Below are 24,506 nucleotides of genomic sequence, written 5' to 3'. Positions count from 1 at the left end.
CCTTTGTAATTTAGAGACAATCTACCTCTCATTAAATTTTATTACAAACTGAAATTGCTTAAAAACTAAAATTAATGTGTGTAAATATATTCATTTTATATGTTCATTCATTTTAGTTTTTTTAAGCAATGTGATAGCAAATAGAAAAATGTATGTTTGGTTCTGATTTGTGATCACTTATGTATGGATTTTTTTTTATAAGCTTATTCAGTGATTTATGGGGATTTTTAGTGTGAAAAATATGTCTTAGGAAAATATCAATTGTATCTAACATCCCCTATAAATAATGCAAAATAAGACAGAATAAGTGAATGTTGCATGGTTACTGCAACTTAACACAAAAATATGATTGAATTCAACTAGCATTTGGGTTTTTAAAAAGGTGATGTTTTCTGAGATTTTGACACATTCAAAGGACACATATGTAACACCTTAATCAATAAAGAAATTTTTTTAAAAAGGGTGCAATTTAGGAGAAAAATTGCAGACATTCAAAAAAAAAGAAAGAAAGAGGAAACTCTTATGACTTGATTTAACACATTAACCCATAATTCAAGGACAATAAAGAATTCAAAAGTCAATTCTAAGATGTTAAGTCTCATAAAAATTCAAAGTTAAAATGGGTAAGGAGAAGGTAAATTATAAAGTAAAAATCTTTAGATATTAAAAACTCTATTGAACACTTTTCTAGATCCAATGATTTTAGTTTGCATATGTTTACTCAGTCTTCAGTTATATTCATTAACTAAAGAATAGTTATTAGTTCATTAATTATAGTATACAGTAAATGCAAAATATATTCTAAAATAACAAGGTAACAAGGATAAGGATAAGTCAGGGAAAAAATGGGAAAGTTCTATTTTAATTTACTCTTTGTCACTGTACTAAATAACCCAGGAAAAATTAGGCATATTCAGTAAAAGAATAGGATCTTCTAAATATTTTGGATTCTTGGTTAATCAGAAGGTCGCTTTCTAGGAAGGCAATTCCAAGATCAGCACTTGAAAATTTGAAGAAAGGGGAAAGTTAACCTATGAATTCACTTCCATTATAAAGATTTCTAGTAAAGAATGAGGCAAAGGAAGAAGATTTGAAACTTTCTTTAGTTGTGTTCTCCATGATGGTAATATAACTAAGGTTACTTTAAAGTAACATGAATGATGTGATTTTACAGATAAGTAAACAATGATACCCAGAACCTTCTCAAAGACATAATTTTAGGAATCCATACATTTATTCTGAAAATGCTACCAGCATTCAAAACATTCTGAAACATTTGCATCTTATCAATTTTTACATTCTATAGAGCAAACATTAGCCAGATGAATGGGTGAATAAATAAATAAATAAATAGCCTTCTAAAACTATAGATCACTGTTTTAAATACCCTCATTCTGAAACATTTGCATCTTATCAATTTTTACATTCTATAGAGCAAACATTAGCTGGATGAATGGGTGAATAAATAAATAAGTAAATAGCCTTCTAAACTGTAGATCACTGTTTTAAATACCCTCAGTGCCCCGGCCAGCATGGCTCAGTAGTTGAGTGTTGACCTATGAACCAGGAGATCACGGTTCTATTCCCAGTCAGGGCACGTGCCCAGGTTGCAGGCTCTATCCCCAGTGTGGGGCATGCAGGAGGCAGCTGACAGATAATTCTATCTCAACATTAATGTTTCTAGCTCTCTCTCCCTCTCTCTTCCTCTCTGAAATCAATAAAAATATATTTTAAAAAAATACCCTCAGTTGAGGGACATAAGTGTCCTTTGAGGGAAGATGAGGTCCTTATATTAAATCCAAAGTCATGCCAAAATAAATTAGTGAATAAATAAAATATCTGTAGCACACGATTTTGTGTTAGATCATTTTAATACCTGTAACTTTAGAATTCTTTTGGGAAACATTATTTTTCTTATTTACAAATCTCAATCTCTTAAAATTTATCCAATAGTCAGTAAACTTTATAAATACCAGGAGTGGAATTGTCAAAAATTCTTTGCAATGATAGCTTTCAAAAGTATGTCCACACTATCTCAAGGGAACTGCTTTGAAGAGGTCATTCTTTAGATTTTATAAGTTCAGACCTGTTTTTAGAAAAAGACAGGGCACAACTTTATATAGTCATAGCTCCTTTGCCCTAGTATGCTGTTTAGCTTCCTTGAACCAATAATTAAACCAATGACTTGATAAAAGTACTCAGAAATATGCCTTTCTGACATTTGTTCAGGTAATATTTATGAGGTTTGTGGACACAGTGTGCAGGCTGGTCATATTAGTATAAATTTAAAGAGTAACTTCAGAGCAGTTTTTCCTTTAGAACTTATCAAAGTGCTTTAAACTGAAAAAGACCCTCAGAGATTACCTAAGAATTAGAAAAGTGAGATTAAATGACTTGCTAAAAGTAATTGACCTGTTTAGTTGCAGGCACAAAACTAGCAAACAGTTTAAGAACGTAATCACTTTTTTTCCTCCAGCATGAGATAGTCAGTGTCTTAACTTGGGGAAAATAGCCTAACTTTTTCTGTATTTAATCAGAAGGATTACAACAAATTCACTTTAAATAAATCTCTTTTTGCTCTATAGAAAACAGACAAAAAGGAGGATGTAATCAATGTAGCTGGTATTTAATCACTAAATTTGGGGGAACAAACTCTACAAAGCAGAATGCTTAGACTGCAAAGCCACATTTAAATGATTTCAAAATAATTAATCAATACACCACACCTCCTTTAGACTGTTGGCCAAATCCCTCGGTTTGGAAAAATAAATTTTCTACTTGATGCTTGGAAGTCTGTGCTTTGACTACATGTGGACTCAGTTCAGGCATTAGCTTTAGGTACGAAGGTCATTTGCCAACCTTAGCAAGAAATTATCTGCTGGTAAATAATCTTACCTTCCAAGTAAAATATTTTGAATGGCTTTGCACATAGAGATGAGTAATTTATCAGAAAATCTAAGCAAGGTAAAGGGATCTGTGAAGAGGCCTGGTGATGACTGTGATTTTCTAGGGTCCAGATGTGACTTGTTGCCAGAAGCACTTAAGTCAGATTGCATGTGGACCTAGCCCTGGCCAAGTGAACGAGGACATATTTCACACTCTCTTTACTGCACCCAAGTTACCTGTTTATCTAACGTAGGTGTCTTTGATGTGTGCAGCAAAAGAGGAGAAGATAACAGTCTTTGCTTAGCAAAAAATATTCTTCCTGTTTGCTTGATTCTAGTATCTTAAAACATAACACTCTACCCTGCTATTTTTTTTATTTTTGTGAAAATTAAATCTTAAGTTTTAATCTCGAACCAATATTTTTGGCCCAAGTTCCTCAACTAACTGCAGGTGTGAGGAGAATATATTTTTACTCTAGCACCTTAAAATATTTTGTGACCCCGGTTCCGTTTTAGTGGTTAAGACAACGTAAAGCCAGTTTTTTACTTTTACCCTGAGGAGTGAGAGGGAGGCATTGTAAAGTGGTTACTACTAAGTATATCATCATTTGCTAAAAAAGCATAATTTTTTTTCTAGAGTAAAAGAATGATTGTTGTCAGACATACACTAATGAAATTCTGTCCACAAAACTGCAAATCAGAGTTTCCTATGCTTGGGACTCTTAGCTCTCAATTTCACTTAGAGGCACTAGTCTCAATACACAAAATGCTACCAAGGCTGGTCTTATTAATGAAACTAATAAGAGGATAATGCAAGGAAACCACATTTTCTCATTAATCCATTTTCATTTTGTTAAAGATTTATCATTTCTATGCCAAAGTGATAAGACGTAGGACACTCTTAGTTTCCTGGGGCTGCTGTAACAAATTACCACAAACTTGGTGGCTTAACACAACATAAAGTCATTCTCTCACTATTTTGGAGGTTAGAAGTCCAAAGTCAAGGTGTCTGTGGAGTCAGGCTCCCTCTGAAAGTTCCAGGAAAGAATTCTTCCTTGCCTCTTCCAGCTTCTGATAGCTGCTGGCAATCGTTGGATGTGCTGAACTTGTAGTTACATCACTCCAATCCCTGTTTCTCCATATCTCTCTGTATCTCTTTGCATCCTCTTCTCTTCTGCTGAGGACATTAGTCATTGGATTGAGGGCCTACCCTGATCTAGTCTCACATCTTGATTCGTACCTTGATTACATCTGTAAAGACTCTTTGTAAATAGTGTCATTGTCTTAGTCGGTTTGGGCTGCTTCAACAAAGTGCCATAGCCTGGGTGGCTTATTAACAACAGGAATTTATTTCTCACAGTTCTAGAAACTGGAAGTCCGAGATCAGGGTCCAGGATAGTCACATTCTGGTGAAAGCTCTCTTTCAGTTGCAGACTTCCACCTCTTGGAACCTGAGCAGAGCAAAGGAAGCAAGCAAGCTCTCTGGTGATTCTTATAAGGGTACTAATCTCATTCATGGGAGCGCCAACCTTATGATCGCATCTGACCCTAATATCCTCCTAATACCACCTTTGTGGGGGGTAGGGTTTCAACATATGAATTTGGGAGAAATATTCAGTCTCTAATAGTCCCCTTCTGAGGTTCTGGATGGAAATCAATTTCAGGGAAGACTATTCAGAACACTACAGATACCACGTCAAATAAATTGCATTTGAAAAGTCACACAATCATACTCAATCTTATAAAAAAGCATCAAGTATCAGATCACACACAGGCCCATCACTAAAGAGGCAAACACCAACTTTCCCTCTGTTCTTACTCAAAAGGGAGGCCCAGGCTGGGTGTCAGCAGGATAGGTGTTTGCAACTAAAAGATACTGTAGTCATTTGGCTGCTGCTGCTTGCTCAGTTCTTCAGGAGTTGAGCATCATGTTCACTGCCATATGAAAGCACTGGGCTAGAGAGAGCTGGTTTTGGATCATCTGTGGGAATATCGACTCTGAGTGATGTAGAGTAACACCTCCGTCATGTAGGTCTTCCTCCACGTTACTGCCATTTCAAAACCTGCTGACCAGAATTGTAAATACACCACCAAATGTAAGATGGGTAACATTTTTAATGGGAGAAATTACCAACTGAAATTGGGTGTGAGGACCTTGGCAGGATTTTGGTTATCTATACCATTCAGGATGTTGACTTGTGGCTGGCTCTGCTCCAGGGCACACCAGAACTGAATGTCAGAGACTCCTTAGGTCATTAAGGGGTGCCCAGCAGGATCCCTGCAAAGAAGTCAGGGATGCTAACGAGGGAGGTCTGCTCTGTTCCCTGAGTTCAAGGACTAAACCCGAAAAAAAAGGAGAAATATGTACTACTCTTTGTAATACTTTAAGCAATTAAAAAAATGAAAAAATAAAAATAACCTTCCCCGTCCCCTTGCTTGTCCTGGATAACATTTTTCTCTCAAGCTAGAAGTCTCTCCTTAAAACTGTGGCTAGCAGGCCATGATATTTAATATTTCAAATGTCTTCATTGAATCACTGGCATTAGGTACTTGGCATCATCATACATATCAAAAAATAAAAAGGCCATCAGCCTGCATAAGAGTCACATTTTGGTCAAATACCACATTTTGAAGACTGACTTGGTTAAATATCAACATTCACGTGTGATTCTTTCAACTCTCTTTCCTTTCCAGTCCATTACATAATCTTAGAACATACAAATTAAACACTCAATCAAATTAAACATTTTAAATCCAGGGGTTTGTAGTAGCAATTCAACAGTAGTTGGAATGTACAAGTGTCTATTAAAATCACTAGAAAAACCATCCACCTAAAATAATGGAATTCTGGATGTGAGTGACAGAAGGTAGGGAGGGAAGGTGTTCTAGTTCTTACATACATTACTTTAAAAAAATTGATAGTTTTAGTTTGGTTTGTATTTTGAACATAACCTTTTCTTTTTCAGTTCTTTGTTTCAACACCAGTTTTCAGCTATGATTCTACTTCATACTACAAAATATTTAGCGACAAGGATGGCTACAAACATATTCACTATATCAAAGACACCGTGGTACGCTCCTTCCAATATTTATCTTCTCAAAGATCATTCACTTGAGGTTGCTCAAATAACGCTCAGCTTCACACCACATAATGTTTGTCTTTTTATAGGAAAATGCTATTCAAATTACAAGTGGCAAGTGGGAGGCCATAAATATATTCAGAGTAACACGGGATTCACTGTAAGTATTGCATGAAGCATGTTGCCCCAGTCAGGGTTTAATTAGCCAATGGACGTACCAGGGATCCTGCACCACTTCTTTCTGTTAAGAGCAGTTTAGTTATTTACTCTGTAGTTTAGTTCAGACAGCTGTGCTTTTCTGAAGACTGCACTTTCTTTAACAACCAGGAAGGAATATATGACAGGTGGTCATTTCTTTTCTGATATGTGATAGGTACCTATATAAAAGTGTAAATTTAAAAAGTCATAACTGGTTCTAAAGACAAGTTTTACTCTTCACCACTTGAAGCAATGAACAAACTTGAAAAATCCATTGATGGCAACCCGTACATAGAAAATATTTTTGTAGTGATTCACTGCTATATAAATTTGTTATTATCTGTAAACCCTATAGTTTATTAAACAATTACTGTGTACCACATGCTGTAAAGCAGAAATGATTATTCCAGTTTTGCAGATAAGAAAACCAATACTCAGAAATTTAACTTGGCCAAGGCCACATAGTTAGTGGCAGAGCTAGGATTCAAACTTAGAACACATTCAACCTATCGTTCTTATGTTCTTATTGTTAACCTCAACACGGGGACTTCTTTCCTTTCCAGTCCATCCTGCATACAGTCTAAATCAGGCGTCCTCAAACTACGGCTCGCGGGCCACATGTGGGTGTTTTTGCCATTTTGTTTTTTTTTTTACTTCAAAATAAGAAATGTGCAGTGTGCATAGGAATTTGTTCATAGTTTTTTTTTTTTTTAAACTATAGTCCGGCCCTCCAACGATCTGAGGGACAGTGAACTGGTCCCCTGTTTAAAAAGTTTGAGGACCCCTGGAAATAAACCACATTAAAATAGTCATTTGTGGTCAAACTTCTGTAATCACGAATGTGTAGTTCCTTTTCCTCACTCCTTATAAGGTTCAAATCCAGGGTACTCTGCTATAATCTGCCTACCATTGGCTGGATTCTAAGAGCAAAGAGGGGGATCATGAGGTCAGGCTCACTGGCTAAAACCTGCCAGGAATTATTGCCAACCCATGAAATTCTTTGAACAGTCAGCAAAGGAGTTTAGACATTATCTGGAGCAGCCATTAAAATCACCAGCGTTAGAGGCGTGGCAAGATAAAAACAGATGGGGGATTTCAGACATAATATGTTCAGAAGGTAGGGGAAAACTGAAGGCAGGAAGACCCAGGTATGGTCATAATCTAGGCCTGAGGTGACAGAGACATGAACTAGCATAGTGGCAGTGAAATACAGACTCTGAGGGAAAAACGGTGCCTTTTTTTTTTTTTTTTTGCATCCTTGACATTTGGCATAATGCCTGACACAGAGCCAGAGTTCAATGAATATTTGTTAAACGAATGAGAGGAGAGATAGATAGATAGACAGGAAAGACAGATGGAGGCTGAGCAGGAGTGGTGAATTAGTGGCTGTGAGGAATAAGGGAACAACAAGAGGGATGTGGATGCTTTTGCAAGTGTCAGAGATGAAGACAGTTGTGAAACCTTTGACATCAGAAAACTGCAGGGGGCTGTTTGGAAAAGATACTGAGAAGTTTATTCACAAATAATTTGAGATGATGTGGGAAAGGCAAGTGCAAGTGATGATTGGAGTCATGTGAAGTTAGTAAAGACATGTAGAAGGATACATTTAACACTATGAGTGAGCTGTATTATGTTGCCTTTTCCTTTTATTTGGGAACTAGAGGCCCGGTGCACAAAATTCATACACTTGGTGGTCGGGGGGAGTCCCGGCCTGTCCCCTCTAGCAGTCTGGGAGCCCTTGGGGGATGTCTGCCTGCCAGCTTAGGCCACTCCCCTAAGCTGGCAGTCGAACATCCTTAGCACTGCCGCAGAGGCGGGAGAGGCTCCTACCACCCCTGCTGAACTCATCAGCCGTAAGCCCGGCTTCTGCCTGAGCAGCATTCCCCCTGTGGGAGCATACTGACCACTAGGGGGCAGCAGGATCAGGCCAAACGGGCTCTCCAATATCCCCCAAGGGGTCTCAGATTGCTAGAGTGTGCAGGCCAGGCCAAGGGATTCCACCGGTGTACAGTCAGGGCTGGGGAGGTTTACGGGAGGTTGGCAAGCCAGGGAGGGACCTCGGGAGGGCTCCAGGGCTTGTCCGGCCCATCTCGCTCAGTCCGGATCAGCCGAACCCCAGCAGTAAGCTAACCTACTGGTTGGAGCATCTGCCTCCTGGTGGTCAGTGCATGTCATAGCGAGCAGTTGAGCAGCCTTAGCATATCATTATCATATTACTCTTAGATTGATTGAACGGGTGACCAGATGACTGGACACTTAGCATATTAGACTTTTATTATATAGGATAGCAAGACTTTTATGATAGTGAGGACAGAAAAGTACCTGGGCTGCCAAATAGTCCTGATAATTAAAAAGTGGTAACCAAGCCTTGGTTATTCCAAACTTTTCACACCCTCTTATGGTTTTCCAAAAGTCAAACAAACAAAAAACAAGACAGTTACTTTGTAATAGTCAGATAAACTCACTCACAGATGAGTGAAAAATCATGCTCGAAATTGGCTTTACCACCTCATGGTTGTATTAAGACAGGTTAGAACTGGACCAGACACTTAAGTAGCAAGTATATTTTCTTGTGACTTGTTTTGCATCTGGGTAAATTAATATGCTTCTTTGTGTGGAATCCCAGTGTGGATGAGTTTCCTGGTTTATAGCAAACCTATGTATTGTCAGGATATCTGTAAAGTAAATTAAAATGCGGTTAGAATAGTAGACAAAATTAAATAATATAGCATAGATAATCCAGTAAACTGTTAATCATGGAAAAAGAAATGGGTGATATTAATCAAATATCTTAGTTTATTTTTTGTGGCTCATAGCTAGTGAAATGGAATATAATATACCTATAATAAAAGAGTACTCTGCATAATTTAATCCTCTATGATTTGAAAGTCAGAGTAAGCACACAAAATTCAGTTATAAACAGTAGAGATTTATGAATATAACTGTCAATAAACAGTTTCATGAACTGTTTATTAATACTTTATTTAATATTAGTTTACAAATTAATCATTCATTTATTGTTTATTAATAGAGTAGTTTAGATGAATATTGGACTGCATGTTTAATATATCAGAATTAGTACTAACAATCCTATTACCATTTAGTTATGGTAGTTATTTAATAACTTCTGAATATCTTTCAGGTTTTATTCTAGCAATGAATTTGAAGGTGTCCCTGGAAGAAGAAATATCTACAGGTAATTTATGTCAATTCACTTTAGTATATTTCTATATTGATATTTGAGTAAAATCTGTCTTGATCCTCAGAATATATAGAATATTTTTTAAAAGCCTGAAATGAAGTAGGAATAGCTTGTGAATTAAGATAAAACATTCAGAGAATTTTTTGCACTACATCAGTATAAAGTTATGTAACCCCAAAATATCAGCTAACTCAAATGTTTGTTTTCAAAAAGAAAAATCATGAGATTTTAATGCAGATATAAACATAATGCTAAATAATTTAACTCAATTTACAGGTAATTGAGGACATTTATTCACTTACACTCATGTATTAAGTACCTGCTGTATTTATTCCCATCATGTGTGATTTCTTTTAATATCATTCACTTTGGCATAAGCCTACTGTGATTGGGAGGAGTTCATCTCTGTTCCTAATTAGTGTTTAAGTTGGTCCAGTGGTTGCCTTGATGATTGAAAGGGTACCCTCAACAGCCCCTTCTGGATGTGGAGTATAAACAACAGTTACTGTAGGCTGGTGAGTTTGCTATTTGCCAGGTACCTTCTTACTGCTTTATACATTAATCTTACTTAACTCCCACAACGACTCTAAGAGGCAGGTGATATTGCTGGAGCCAGGATTTGTACCTGGGCAAGCTGCACCTGACCCCTTACTGTGAGCATCCTACCTCACATTTCCCAGATCACACCAAAATATGAACATGAATATTAACCATAACTGAGGAAATAAGACATTTTCAATCTGCCGCATTCCTCTGTTCCCCCTTGGATCTTGACTCCTTATTGGTTGGGGTTGGGGAGAACCCCTCTATGGAGCTAGCAGTGTCTCTGGCCACCTTCTACCCAAGGCAAGGTCAGGGGCAGCAGCAGAAGGAACTCTGCGGAGGCCACAGGAAACCTTACCATCCCTGTGCTTATGACCTTGCCTCCATCCTGGCATAATACCACCTAGTCTCCACCAAATTATAAAAGACTCAAATTCTGACATGATTTGGGAGTCTGCATGTGAAAGCCAATCACCCCATTCACAAACCACTCAGAGGCCTCTGCCAAGGAGAGGGTGGGCCCAGCATGGTAGGTACAGGTTGGCTTGTGCAGAAATGTGCAGAGGGAGCATTCCCAGGAAGAGCTTCCCTGGGCCCAAATGCCCTGCCTCATGGAATGAAAGGCACAGGAGGAACATAAATTGTGGTTTCTTATTTCCAATTTGCTTATTAGTAATTTCTCCTTCCAGTTATATGGTAAGAACAGATTCTCCTTGTATGTTTTGCTGAGACTGCCAGATTCCCCTTGTATGTTTTGCTTGTGGGAATACAAAAAGAGAGGTGGGAAGAGGAAGAGCTATGCATTCCCAAGCACTTTGTGAAGTGTGAGAGATGAATGGCTATGAGAAGTGGTTACCTCATGCCCATTCGAGGTGTTAGATACTTCCTCCACCCAAGGAAATCACAGAGGCAAAAATTAAAAATCAGGCTACAACAAAATGTTAAGAATTCCCCTTCACTTTATTTTTTTCATGTTTTTATTGACTTTTAGAGAGAAAGGGAAAGGAATAGAGAGATAGAGACATCGATGAGAGAGAAACATCGATAGGCTGCCTTTTGCACGCCCCCCTACCAGGGATCGAGCCAGAAACCTGGGCCTGCATCCTGACCAGGAATTGAACTGGTGACCTCCTGGTTCCTAGGTTAATGCTCAACCATTGAGCCACACCAGCCAGGCTCCTCTTCACTTTAAATGACATTGGCACCAGAAAAATGAAGTGGGTTTGATGTCAATATGTAAATTAGTCATTTTATAGGGAGTAGTACATTTTGATAAATACAATCTTAAATTTTGGATTTATTTTCATTTTTCTCTAGAATTAGCATTGGAAGCTATCCTCCAAGCAAGAAGTGTATTACCTGCCATCTAAGGCAAGAAAGGTGCCAATATTACACAGCAAGTTTCAGTGACTACTCCAAGTACTATGCACTCGTCTGCTATGGTAGGTAATGGACTTAACACAAGCTTTACCACTTCACTGCCACTGTCATCCTCATCATCACATCTGATCAGATGAGTAAGCAGGATTTGAATGGTATCGTACAAGGAAGTGTTCTCTGATAAAATGGTTGTTAAAATGGTTGCTGGACTTCACCCATTTGCCTGGAGAAATGTCAAACTCATTCAGCCCAGGGAAAGAACAGTGGCCTAGAAACCAAAGCTCTTCACTTGGAGGCCAGTAATTCTTTAAAATGTAGTTTCAAATGGGATGGAAAATGAACTTTTGTCACTGGGTATGTTTTTATCTAAATTTGGGAAACATATTAAGTATTAATTCAAATATTTAAAAAAATCATAGGTAATAAATTGAATATTTCCAGCTTGCTTAGGCCATGTGTACATTTAGTGAATAATTTCTATCCAAATAATTTTATACATAAAATGTGATTTATATCTTGATCATTGGGTAACAATAAAATAGGTTAGGTTAGGAGATGAGCACTAGATTGATGAACTATGTTGAGGTCCTAGGGGGTTAGAAAACAGACTTGGGAAGTATCTACTTGTCATTCTCTGACCTATTCCCCAGTTAAACCCTGAGTTTCCCTGGTGGGGGACAGAAAACAGGAGAAGTTATTATAAAATGCCCATTATCCTCATATGAGGGTGGGTGGCTAAAGCAACAAATGGAATCTTTGATTGAGATCCCTGCCTAGTTGCAAAGGACCCTGAGGTTCCCTTTACTTCCCAAAAGGAAGGGACCCTGACATGCCACTTCTATCACCCCAACCTCCTGGCCCCAGAGCCTGCAACCCAGCTCATTTGACCACATGGAAATGAATGAGCATTTAAGCCCAAATGCTCCTTCAATAAGTCAGTTTGATACAACACTTCCATACAATGTTTGGCCAATGGCATCTTTGAAAATTCAAGAGATTGTTGTTCTTGATTTATGTGTGATTATGGCATTTAAGGTATGCATTAATGTCCTTTCAAATTATATGTAACATTTTTCCATTCAAGCTATGTATTTATACAACATATTGAAAGCTTACATGCCAGGCATGTGGTATTGAACTAATTGTACTGAGTTGTCTGTCTGTCTTTTTCCCCTGAAGACAGACATTGCTTTCTTTAAATTTTTATAATCGTAAGGCCAAGAAGAATGGCTAATGGGTAACAGACATTGAATACTTGCTGAGTGAACATAAGTGCTAGAAAGATCAAAGTATTGCCGCCTTTTGCAATCTACCAAAAGACTCATTCTATGCTGACATATTTTCACCTATATCTATATGCATTCTGCCTTTATCCAACACTTTTAACCCTTTTTGAAAGCACTGCATCACTTTGTCTGCTTAAGCCGGAGTGCCCGCTGAAGGGATAAGAAAGGAAAAACTAAGCTCTAGTCAAAAGTTGGTGGGAGAGTCCTTTCTGGAACTTGAATTGCCTGACTTTTCCACACTCACTCTTGCTTGGCAGTATGGTAATTTCCCATTTAGCAAAAAATATACTGTGTGGGAAGCATCACATCGTCTGGTGTTTTTGAAGCTCCAGTAAAATGAGTCACCGCACCATCATAAGAAAAACCTTGAAATCTTTCCCTTTAGGATTAAGAGTAAAGCCTCATTATGTAACTTCAAACTCTCCAAGAGCGATGGTGAGTAAATCCCAGATAATAGGATTAAAATAAAGGAAAATCACGTTTATGATGCTGATGGAACAAAAGCAGTGCAAAGGAGGAATTCTAGACAATTGGTGCTTACGCCATTAGGATCACACCCTTGGGCCACTTTTGTCAAGGGCAGCCAGTCATTAGTTTGTCTTGTAGTTTGAGCAAAAAAAGATATGCCAGTTGTCACTTCTGGAACTGCATACCCATGAAAATTCCATAGGGCGGATACTGATTGACTAAAGTCAAGAAATCCAGATTTATGTCTCATTTCCTTACATCCTGACCAAAAATATAATGTGTGCTTGTTCCTTTTAATAACTTTGAAGAAAAGCAGAACAAAAATCTCTGAAAAGAAATTCTATAAAATTCTGAAACTCGGTACAATACAGAACTCCTGATTTTTGAGGGATCCTAATACATAATATCCCTGCTCCTTACTCCCAAGTTAGACTTGAGGTGGCAGGAAGGAAATCAAAATATTAGCTTTATTACCTGTAAAGGTTAGTTGGGAAATGTGGCTAGGGTGCAGCTTCCTAATATCGTACCCCAGAATTAATTACATAAATGTGAGCACAACTGGATGGCCACTGGCTTCTCCCATGGCGCCTGGCACTGTCACACACAGAGCACTGAGGAGCAGATCAAAAGCATGTTTCTGCAGGTGAAAAATGCCTGGAACAGGGCAGAACAAGGAGCTACTTATGCTCCAGTCTTCTCGGTCCTCCCCAAATAGGTCATTCCCCTCTGCTTGTTTGGGACCAAGGTGCTGCTCTAATAACAAACACTCCTTCCACATCGAAGGAAGCAAGCTTCCGAAGGAGGACAGATGTACCTTCACCCCTAGCTCCATGCTTACTGCTTTTAACCCACTGACTGCTTGAGCAAATTTATCCTTTTAAAGGACATGTCCAGGTACTGTTTTATTCTATATCTCAATTCTGTGATAGTGTGTAATGATTTGTATATCTTGTTAAAATACCTAGTTTCTACACAGAGAACCTGCATTCCGTGTTGGAATAGATAGTAGACACTGGTGTGCCACCCAGACCTCCCAACATCAGGGCCGAATCCCTCATTTCTCCAGCTGCTGAGAGTTCTGGTGGCTGACACTTCACAGCCCAGCCCCCTCCCCACCTCCTGGGGATTGCTCTCAACCCAGGCTATATCCAATGACTGCTCCACCATGCAGTATACACGCCAACCTCATTGACCCTATTCGAGGCAACTCTTCATGCCATCAGCTCCTGAGCTCTCAGGGAGTTGGCTGAGGTCTCCATTGTGACTGCACTAAAGCCCACCTGCACTTGTCGCTCAACTTTCCCCCCCTCTCCCACAGGTCTGTATTCTAATACCTCCCCCCCCCCCCCCCGCAGATAAACTTCTGCCCCACAAAACTCCTTCTGGATCTGTTTCCTATGGAATGTGACCTTCCACAGCTTATTGGAACAGGCAACTTATTCTATATAAATGTATTTCTTTGTGCATCAATTACTTTAAAAAAAGATGCTGGATTCTATGCACCAGAATGAACTGAACCAAAAAGCCAAATTGAAAATATAATCTGGGTACTGGTGAAGGTTACTTCATAAAGACACAGCTAAAACTGGCCCAAACTGCATGACATCTTCCCAGAAGGCCACATATCACTGCCACTTCCGGGTCCATCTGTAAATAGATCCGAACTATTCAGTATCTCTCTTGGAAAAGTGCACTGGCAACTCCTCCCTCACATCTGTTCTTGGAGTGGGCTCTGATCTCATGTGTTGTTTAAATGTAACTTAAAAGGTGGTGTTTACTTCTCTATGGGAGAAAAAATAGGTGCAGAATTAAAACATGTACTTGACATTAATCACAAATACTATTAGCAGTGCTCATTGCAAACTAAGTTATGTTTTTGTTCTCCTTTTGTGCACAGGCCCAGGCCTCCCCATCTCCACCCTTCATGATGGCCGCACTGATCAAGGTACGCTCTCCTGCATGCTGTTGTCCTGTCTATAGACAGACAGCCTGACACAACCCTGAAGGAAGCCAGAGAGTTTCCACACCAACAAGGGGAAGTGTGATGGAACCCTGTTATCACCCAGCTGATTATTACAGAGTTGGATATTCTTTGAGTCAAACCAGATCATATAAAATTTAATAATTATTTGCAGTAAGAGCCTGATATAACACAGATGAGTTATATCAGAGGGATTAATTCTATCTTCCTCAATCAGCTTTATAAAAAGCACAGAAGCTTAAAATTGGAAGGAAACTTAGGATATTTGGTATAACTTACAAAATTCCTGGGGTTTTTTGGTTTGTTTTTGATTTTTTGTAACATTTCAAACTGGAGACAAATTCCAGACATAACTCCAGTTCAAAGCAGGGCGTGACTATCATTCTAGCTTTTTTGTTTTAACAGCTAAGTCACACTGTTGTCACATATGAAAGCCCCAAATTTGGAGGCTTTCTCCATGTTCAACTGCTACCAAGATAGTCCTCCTCCATCCTATATTTGTGATATTGCTTCAAAATAGTTCACAGATCACAGATAACCCTTTTTGTTCTCAGCAGAGTTACCCAAGTGTATAATTGCCCCAAACCTGTTCCTGAAGTTCTCCATACATGTGATGTACTTTTAAACAGAATTATAGGGTTGAAGCTGATGGTGACTAGGGACAATGAGAGACTACAGCACTCATGCCTGCAGTCACCCCTGCACAGCTACCGTGACAAGCCAGGAGACTGATTTGAGATGAGATTGGCAGTCAGCTCAAAGGCTCAAGGATAGGTGAAAATAAGGGAAGGAGGAAGTCAGAGTCAACTCCGCAGTTCTGGGCAGAACAGGCATTGTAATAATGGGACTGTGAATTTAGTTTCATGTTGAAGTTTATTTTTGTTTGTTTTTGTTGTTTTACTTTGGGTCTAATAATGAAATACGTTTAAGAATAACATTGTATTTCTTAGTTTGGCACATCGCAATCTTCAGAACGTAAAGCAGTTCCACTTTCAAATCTGTAACTTTTTTATTTTAATGGAAATCACTATAAATGTGTAATTCCCATATTTTCATGACTGCAAAATAAAGGTCAGCTTCCCTTTTCCCAGACACCAATTACTGTAGGGCTCACGAAGCTTCATGACTTTACCTAATATTTAGAAATATACATAATACATATTATGTTTATATGTTTTCCAACTTGCGAAATAGAATGCAATTTTTTAGAGCACAGTTCTGCAAATGTGTCTAATGATAAAATTCTCCAGAGATGTTTATTATAAATGCTCTGAGGCTCTTCCCAGAAGATGCAACTCAATAGATCCTAGATTAGGTTAGGTAATCTGTGTTTTTAATAAATTCCCAAACAAATTTTGGAATTGCATTTTATAGCAGATGGTGTGTCTTCTATTTATTTGTAGTTTTTTCATTCATTTCCCACTGCATTTGGTGGCACAAATCTTCATTCCACAGATCTTTATTAAGCACTTCTCACACTGTGCTGAATTATAGATTCTTAAAATGAACTGGTATTGGCTCAGATATGGTCTCTGTCCTCAATGAGAATATAGATCAATGGAGAATGCAAATGTGTGAATGGACATTAGGATGCAGTGGGGTACAGTATTAATAGCATGGGAAGCACATAAGTAGGGCAGCTCACCTGGGTTTTGGGTTGAGAAATGTTTCTTAATGATAGCTATATCAGACTAATGACTCATACAAGTGAAGGAGGAATTGATGCTGCTCGGTCAATGTAATGATATTGATGTTGTTTATTGACATTAATCACATGGCTACCATGATCATGGAAGAATATGGACAGCAGAGTGGGGGAAATGAGGGAGGGCAGGGATAGTGGAGAGTAAGCTTAGACTGAAGCTGTGTAGAACACCAACACCAGAAATGGAAAGAGAAACATGAATCTGTAAAGAAGACCAAGAGGGAACAGAAGGAGGAGGACAACCTTGAGAGTATGTTGCCATAAAGGGCGGGGCAAAAGAGGATCCCTGCCAAGTGCTACAGAGAGTGAGACCTGCTTTAAATCCACTAATTTAGCAAGAGGGAGATTAGCATTAGTTTATCAGAGACGTTTCAGTGAAACAATGGAAGTGGAAGCCAGACTGAAGTAAATTTAATTAGGAGAACAAAAGGGGTAGAAGACTTAAGGAGGGAGGTCCCTGAGAGGTTGGGAAAAGATGGAGTCCAGAGACAGGTGAGGGGATTAATCTCTGGCGTTGAGAAGAGAGAGAGAGTGAAGAATTATGGATGCAGTTGTATGAAAGCTTGAAGACATTGCAGAAAATAGTACAACAGCTTCATTTTCTCTGCAGGGTGGGTAAGGTCATTTGCAAACAACAGATAGTACTTGAACCAGATGCTGTAGAAACTCAGAAGAGTTGGCACTTGACATTGAGGGCCCCGTTGAGGATTAGTTGCTTCAGGCACAGCAGGTGCTCATTAAAATTACCCAACTGATGGAATGACCTCATTTATCAGCTTTTAACAGATTCTTCACATAATTTAATTAATAGGCAATATATGCTAGTTAATATGATTTAACCAAAAATCTCATAAAGGATCCATCATTCTTACCACTTAGTTTTATCATAACAAAACGTCTACAAGTATGCAGAGAAGACATACTGCATGTCAGGTACTAGGTACTGAGTGCTGGGCACTGCGTAGGCTATACAATGAGTGGAACAAGATAAAAGGTGCACTTTGGACTATGGCACTCCTTTGTCAGATGACAGGCTTTTAATGCAAAGCTACATAGAGAAGCCCGATTGCCATCCCCCCACTCGTCACAGCCCTATAAAATTCCATTTTGCTCCACGGGGTGAAAAAATTACCCTCTTCTTAGTAAAAATGCAACCCTAGACAGTAAAAATAATAGTAAACTTTTAAATTAAATTTGGCATTTCAGTAAGTCAAGAATCAGAAAAGTTAAATGACTAGGGACAGAATGGAGATGAAATCAAAGTCAAACCAATCTGGAAACACTTATTGTCTCTGATTTCTAGTATGTGTTGGGAAAATGATAATAATAGAAATAAATAAATAAATAAATAAATAAATAAATAAATAAATAAATCCTATATAATAAAAGGCTAATATGGTAATCAACTGAATGGTGGAACAACCAGTCGCTATGATGTGCATTGACCACCAGGGGGCAGATGCTCAACGCAAGAGCTGCCATTTGGTGGTCAGTGCGCTCCCACAGGGGGAGTGCCACTCAGCCAGAAGCTGGGCTCATGGCTGGGGAGTGCAGCAGCTCCCATCTCTGCAGTAATGCTAGGGACCCCTCAGGAGATGTCTGCCTGCCAGCAGAGAGCAGGCCTAAGCCAGCAGGTGGACATCCCCCAAGGGGTCCTGGACTGTGAGGGGGTGCTGGCCGGGCTGAGGGACCCCCCAACCCCAGTACATGAATGTTGTGCACTGGGCCTCTAGTAAATAAATAAAACAAGCAGCCACATTGTGCTTACTTCACACAGGATTTCCTGTATCCATGATAGTTCAACATATAGAACCCACACAGGGAGAATGAAGAGCAGGCTTCATTGTACTCAGAATTGTGTATTCCATTTATTTATTCATATAAATATATGTAATTTATATATATAAAATATATAATTTATTATATATTTATTTTATTTATTCATATATATAAATATATATAATTTAATGTTGACTTTTTTTTTTTTTAATCCTCACCGAAGATATGTTTTTTTCATTGATATTTTTAGAGAGAAAGGAAGGGAGAGAGAGAAGGGAGAAACATCAGTGTGAGAGAGAACCATCGATTGGTTGCTTCCTGATGCCCCTGACTGAGGATCAAACCCGCAACCTCAGCATGTGCCCTGACCAGGAATGAACCTGAAACCTTTTGGTGTATAGGACTATGGGACCATGCTCCAACCAACTGAGCCACCCAGACAAGGCTAGTTTTATCTCTTTTTATATATTTATTTTTTTGCTAATACTCACCCAACAATGTTTTTTCCATTGATTTTTAGAGAGTGGAAGGAAGAAAGAGAGAGAGAAACATCGATGTGAGAGAGACACATTGATTGGTTGTCTCCTGCACCTGCCCCGACGGGGGCTGGATATTGAACCTGCAACCCAGGTACCTGCCCTTGACCAGGAATCAAACACACAATCCTTGGGAACATGGACAATGCTCTAACCCTGATCACACTGGCCAGGACTGGTTTTAACTTTTAAGATGACATAAGTATCTCTTTCCTGATGGATTATCCAAAGTTAAAATGAAATTTATTATGTGTCATATACAAGTCACACCAAAAACATCTATAATTGTTCTAAGATTAAATATAACATGTTGGAGCAAAATGCCATGAATATATGAAAACTGAGAGTTACAAGGGAAGTGGTTTGGCAAACTTAGGGTAGCACCAAGTACTCCTCCTCCAGTTCCTCATCTTCAAGGACTACTTTTTTTAAAGGCACAAAAACAAGAAGTTCACAGGATGTCTTACATAGAAACCTCGATATTTCAGAAATTATTCAGACCCGCTTTTAAAAAATAAGGCTACAAACTCTACATATTATATGAAAGTTTAGCTTTTCTCTAGAAGATGCCTGGTATAGATTCCAGCTCAAAATAAAGCTTACAAAAAGCCCTGTATTGCTGAAAAATGGATTTGTTCAGCTCAAAGATTAAAGTGTGAAATATAACTAAGCTTAAATATAAACAGCTGTTTTTTTAGAGAGTTTTTAAGGTGAAAGACAGAAAGAGATCATAGTGTGTATATATTGATGTTTTAGTAAGATATATAACTACTATGAGAGAAAGAATTTGAAGAAATAGGATGAACAGTAATTCAATACAAAAAAGGAATACCCTATATCAATCAAGTATACAGCAGGAAAGGGTTAAGGGAGAAATAGATATTAAAAAAACAGAAATGTATTTGAAGCAACATGTTAACATTTTAAAACAGCTTTCATAACCACTTAAATAATTATTTTAAATTTGGGGTTTCAGAAATATAGATTTTATTTATTCTGCTTTTAGTGAGTGATAAATGTGACCAACTCAGGTCATATTTATGTTAAAAAAAGAAAAATTAGAGATGGGAAAATATGGCTTAATAAACATTCTTGCTTCTGTGATTCTGCTCAAAATGTGCTTTGATCCTGTAAAACTCTGTTTAGGAAATAATGGTTGCCGTCCTCCCTAAGCTCATACCTGTTTTAAGGCTGGATTCAAAACATGCTTGCCGACGTGAAACTCCTGAAGCCGTCCTTATATTGTTTCCGTTTCGGCCACATTAAACACAAAGGCATTTTTAGAAAGGAATTTTCAGATGGAATGCTGCTAATTAAAAATGGACATTTTCTTTTCTTAAGAAATTAAAATCCTGGAAGAAAACAAGGAATTGGAAAATGCTTTGAAAAATATCCAGCTGCCTAAAGAGGAAATAAAGAAACTTGAAGTGGATGAAATCAGTAAGATCTTTTAAAAACTTCTCATTTCCAAATATGAAGTTGAACATGTATCTTGCTTTTAAAAAATGATACCGTAAATATTATAGTCCAAATCTGACATTATTAATGGATCTTAATTAAAACAATCTTTCTGTAACAACAGTTTCACAAAATATCTTTAATATGCTTGTGAATAGAGTTGATCTTATACTTTTTTATTGTCCTATTTTAGAGTTGATTTTTTTTAAAGAGCTTGAGCTTATCTAATTTTAATTATAGAATGTGTGTTTCTCATAAACTAATAACTCAAGATTTCTAGTAATTCATGAATTAGACAAAAACATGTAAAAAATTATTTAAAACATATTCTGGATTCTTAACAGTTTACTAGTGACAAATTGATTTTATGTTATTAAAGGAAATAAATAATACTGTGAGTATACTGTAATAACGATTTTTCTCTTTTCTTTTTCCCTAAGCTTTATGGTATAAGATGATTTTTCCTCCTCAATTTGACAGATCAAAGAAGTATCCCTTGCTAATTCAAGTGTAAGTAATATTTTCTTTGGTATAAAAATTATTTACTGAAAATATGTTGGATTAAATACACATTTATGAGATAGAATGAACCACTCTCTTTAGTAAGATTTCCTATTGATGCTGTTTTTATATATTCCTCCACTAATAAGAGTAAATAAAATATGGCTATTTAAATAGATTGAGAAAGTTTTGAGATTTTAGATGGACTTGCTTGCATTTGCTGTGTTGAATTTCTTTCGTATGGCAAATTGCCGAATGTGTCAGAATACCTTTGAGATAAATTGCAGCCAAAAAATAATATTGTAAATCATCTTAGCATCTTATGTAATTGAGTTAGAAATGAAATAAGGGAATGGAATACATTTAGTGGAATAACACCCAAAATCAGTGCTGACCTACACACAATTTGCTTAAAACACCATGCATTTTTTTTTTAGTATATCTTATGTCTGCTTTTAGCAAGTGGCAGGTGGCAGAAATGACGAAAAACCCACACATATTCCTTGAAATGCCAACCCTAGATGTATCCGTTTTGGGGAATAGGAGAGGCTGTGTCCCAAAACAACTTCCTTGTAGCAAACCTCTGGGAAAATCCTGGTCCTCTCTTGATTTTGAGCCAGTTCTAATGCCACTGTTATTGAAATTTTATCATACAAATGTACTGGGAAATACTAAAGGCAATTCTTGGCCATGATGGGAAGTTGAGTTTCACAAAGGAATCAGAGATTCTGTTTTTTCTTTTCTTTAGGTATGGTGGTCCCTGCAGTCAGAGTGTAAGGTCTGTGTTTGCTATTAGTTGGATATCTTATCTTGCAAGTAAGGAAGGAATAGTCATTGCCTTGGTGGATGGTAGAGGAACAGCTTTCCAAGGTGACAAACACCTGCATGCAGTGTATCGAAAGCTGGGTGTTTATGAAGTTGAGGACCAGATCACAGCTGTCAGGTGAGCACCTGTCATTCAGACAGAAATTGATGTGCGACAAAAGTCATGCAATTACTATTACATTTCTCATCCTTAGTGACTTAATTCTTTTTTGTCTATTTTTATAATGTCCATTTTTTTTCAACTTCATCTAAAGCTATCATTAATCTTAAAGGGATAATTTTGTCCAAGATGAGAAAAATATTATTCATGGAAGAGAGCTGATAAATGTGTAGAAAACTGATTTATAGTGATAGTGACAAATACTCTCTTTCGATGTTTGTTATTCTAATATCCTTTCATTTATTAACATGGCTCACAATAGCAGAAAAATGTGAATAACTCTAGGGATGGTCTGTGTGAAACCAAACAGCTGAATTTGCCAAGTACTGTGGATTCTAACTCACAGATTTAGGAATTGGTCAAGAGTTCATCAGCACTCTATACCTATAGATGTTTAACATTTATTTGTAATAAACCAGCTGTAAAGCACAGTTGTGTTAGCATAAAAGTGCTTCCTTATTTTCATTTGACAAAAAGTTCATTTAAGTTACAGAAATTATATTATGAAAACATTTAGAGGAAAGACAGGATATTACCTGAGTCCTTCTTCTCAACTACATCCTCAACCACAATTTATGGATCAATCATCTTTTCCTTAAAAAAAACACACACACACAAATTATAGTCATCAATATTGTTGCTTATTTGAAAACACTGTTCAGGATTTTTCTGGATATTTCTCTATAGTTGTTGGGTTTCTGTTATTATTGGTGTGAGTAGTTGAAGATAGACAATCGTAGTTTATAAATGTAAAAGCGAACACAGGCTGATGGCACTCTTAGTCACACTGTCTCACACCAAATAGCAATTTAGAAAATTCATTAGTACATTTCTTTGATCATCTTAATGTTATTAATAGTCATTGATTTCATTCAGCATATACAACACAGCTTGTATTTTACATCTAGGAGCCAGGCCCAGACAACACTTTTCTGTATTTTGTCTGTAATCAAAGCAGAAAAGTTTAGACTCAAAAGTAATTATTTTTTAAAATAGAAAAGTAATCATAACCCATATGTTTTCCAATTTTTCTTCCATTCTGTGAACAGTAATACACACAAAAAATTTCATTAAAAACAGACTCTGAGTAAAATCTTACAAATCAGTAAGTAGATTATCAAATAACACTTCACAATCAGTAGGGCATCATTCATGCCTACGTTGTAGGAAGTTCCATCTTTCTTCCGAATCCAGATTTTTTACCTTTCTGCTATTAACCTTGGGAGAGTCTTCAGCCTGATGAAAAAAATAGAAGAGATAGTTCAAAGAAAAACTCCACAGGGAGATAAGTTTCTCATATAAAGACTATGGTGTACCTTACCGGGAATATTAACAAAATTGTCAGTATTATAGACCTAATTCTTTTCACACTGAGGCTCAAATCTATTTGTATTTAAACCGTGCAATAAACACCAAGGACAGGTAATCCTGGGACCACATCAAAAGACAGAGATGTAAATTGTGCCTCACTTGTAATCAGTTAGATATTTTCCAAAATTCATAGAGCTAAAAAGTGGTTTGTTTTGGCATTGGTTAAAAAACAGTCCCATGATCATCATTTTATCACCACAACCTACCAATAACAATAAAATTTGACTTTATATTTTTGTGCATTTATTTGCCACCAAAAATGTAGCATTCAAATTTAAAAATACATCAAGAAACAACACAGATAGCTTCTTAAGAGGTGTCCCTTGGATGGAATGGAAATTTAAACCTGCAGCCCATGTATAAACCTTAAAAAACATTGTTATTTCTGATGTTCAACATGTAGCACAAGAAGCCAAAAAGTCTACTGATTTTCACAATAACATAAATAAATGTCTTTGGCATTTAGAATTGCAGGTGGACCAGTGGCAGTAATTGGCTACCTTTATCTCCAGTGAACTATTTTTAGAATGGAACCTAAAGAAGGTCTCCTGCTACAGATCAGGCATATGTTCATTCATTTACTCAGCCATTCAACAAGATCAAATATTAATGCATGCCATTGAAATACACTCTGTATAAAATTGTGCAGTTTACAATCTATTTTCAATGTACTTACAATCTTTGTAAAGTGGTTAAACCACCTACACTCTAAAGGGACAGCATTGCTGTTCAATAAAACTTTCAGTAAACACCCTTGTGAACAAGAGATAGTTATGTGGTCCACACCAAGGACCTATGCAACAGTGAAGATGCCAGTTGGGGCTGGCCTTGGCTTTGCTTGAAACTATTATTCTGCATAAGTGACAGGGAAGCCTTGAAACTCAATGCTTTGAGAAAACAAAAGCTAAAAAGGATAGATTTATAATGATAATCCTGGAAATAACTCAACCACAGGTTTCCCCAAGAAGTGTTTTAGGAATCTGACACTGAATGCCTGACCTGGGGAATTGGGATTACAATCCCTCTGTGGTAGCCCTCAAATTATCTCCCCCAAAAGAATGAAATTTGACCCTGTGAATCTCTTATAAAATTCAATCTGGCTAAATTTTTTACATACTAAAATAAAATCATATGTATATGCTTGGAAA

The 24,506-nt window shown here is 37.5% G+C and overlaps 1 protein-coding gene across 1 annotated transcript in view; it reads left to right on the top strand.

Annotated features, from left to right (window-relative positions):
- Positions 1 to 24,506, top strand: part of FAP (fibroblast activation protein alpha) — a 72,477-nt gene that overhangs the window by 33,562 nt on the left and 14,409 nt on the right. Inside the window, 8 exon segments of the mRNA XM_054723064.1 lie at positions 5,852 to 5,956; positions 6,055 to 6,125; positions 9,306 to 9,359; positions 11,226 to 11,350; positions 14,940 to 14,987; positions 20,385 to 20,483; positions 20,942 to 21,011; positions 21,751 to 21,945. Coding sequence (XP_054579039.1) covers positions 5,852 to 5,956; positions 6,055 to 6,125; positions 9,306 to 9,359; positions 11,226 to 11,350; positions 14,940 to 14,987; positions 20,385 to 20,483; positions 20,942 to 21,011; positions 21,751 to 21,945 — 767 coding nt within the window.

The sequence above is a fragment of the Eptesicus fuscus genome, chromosome 11, assembly GCF_027574615.1.
Source record: "Eptesicus fuscus isolate TK198812 chromosome 11, DD_ASM_mEF_20220401, whole genome shotgun sequence".
NCBI classification, from domain to species: domain Eukaryota; kingdom Metazoa; phylum Chordata; class Mammalia; order Chiroptera; family Vespertilionidae; genus Eptesicus; species Eptesicus fuscus.
Note: the sequence above shows the minus strand (reverse complement) of the source record. Positions and strands in the feature narration are given on the sequence as shown.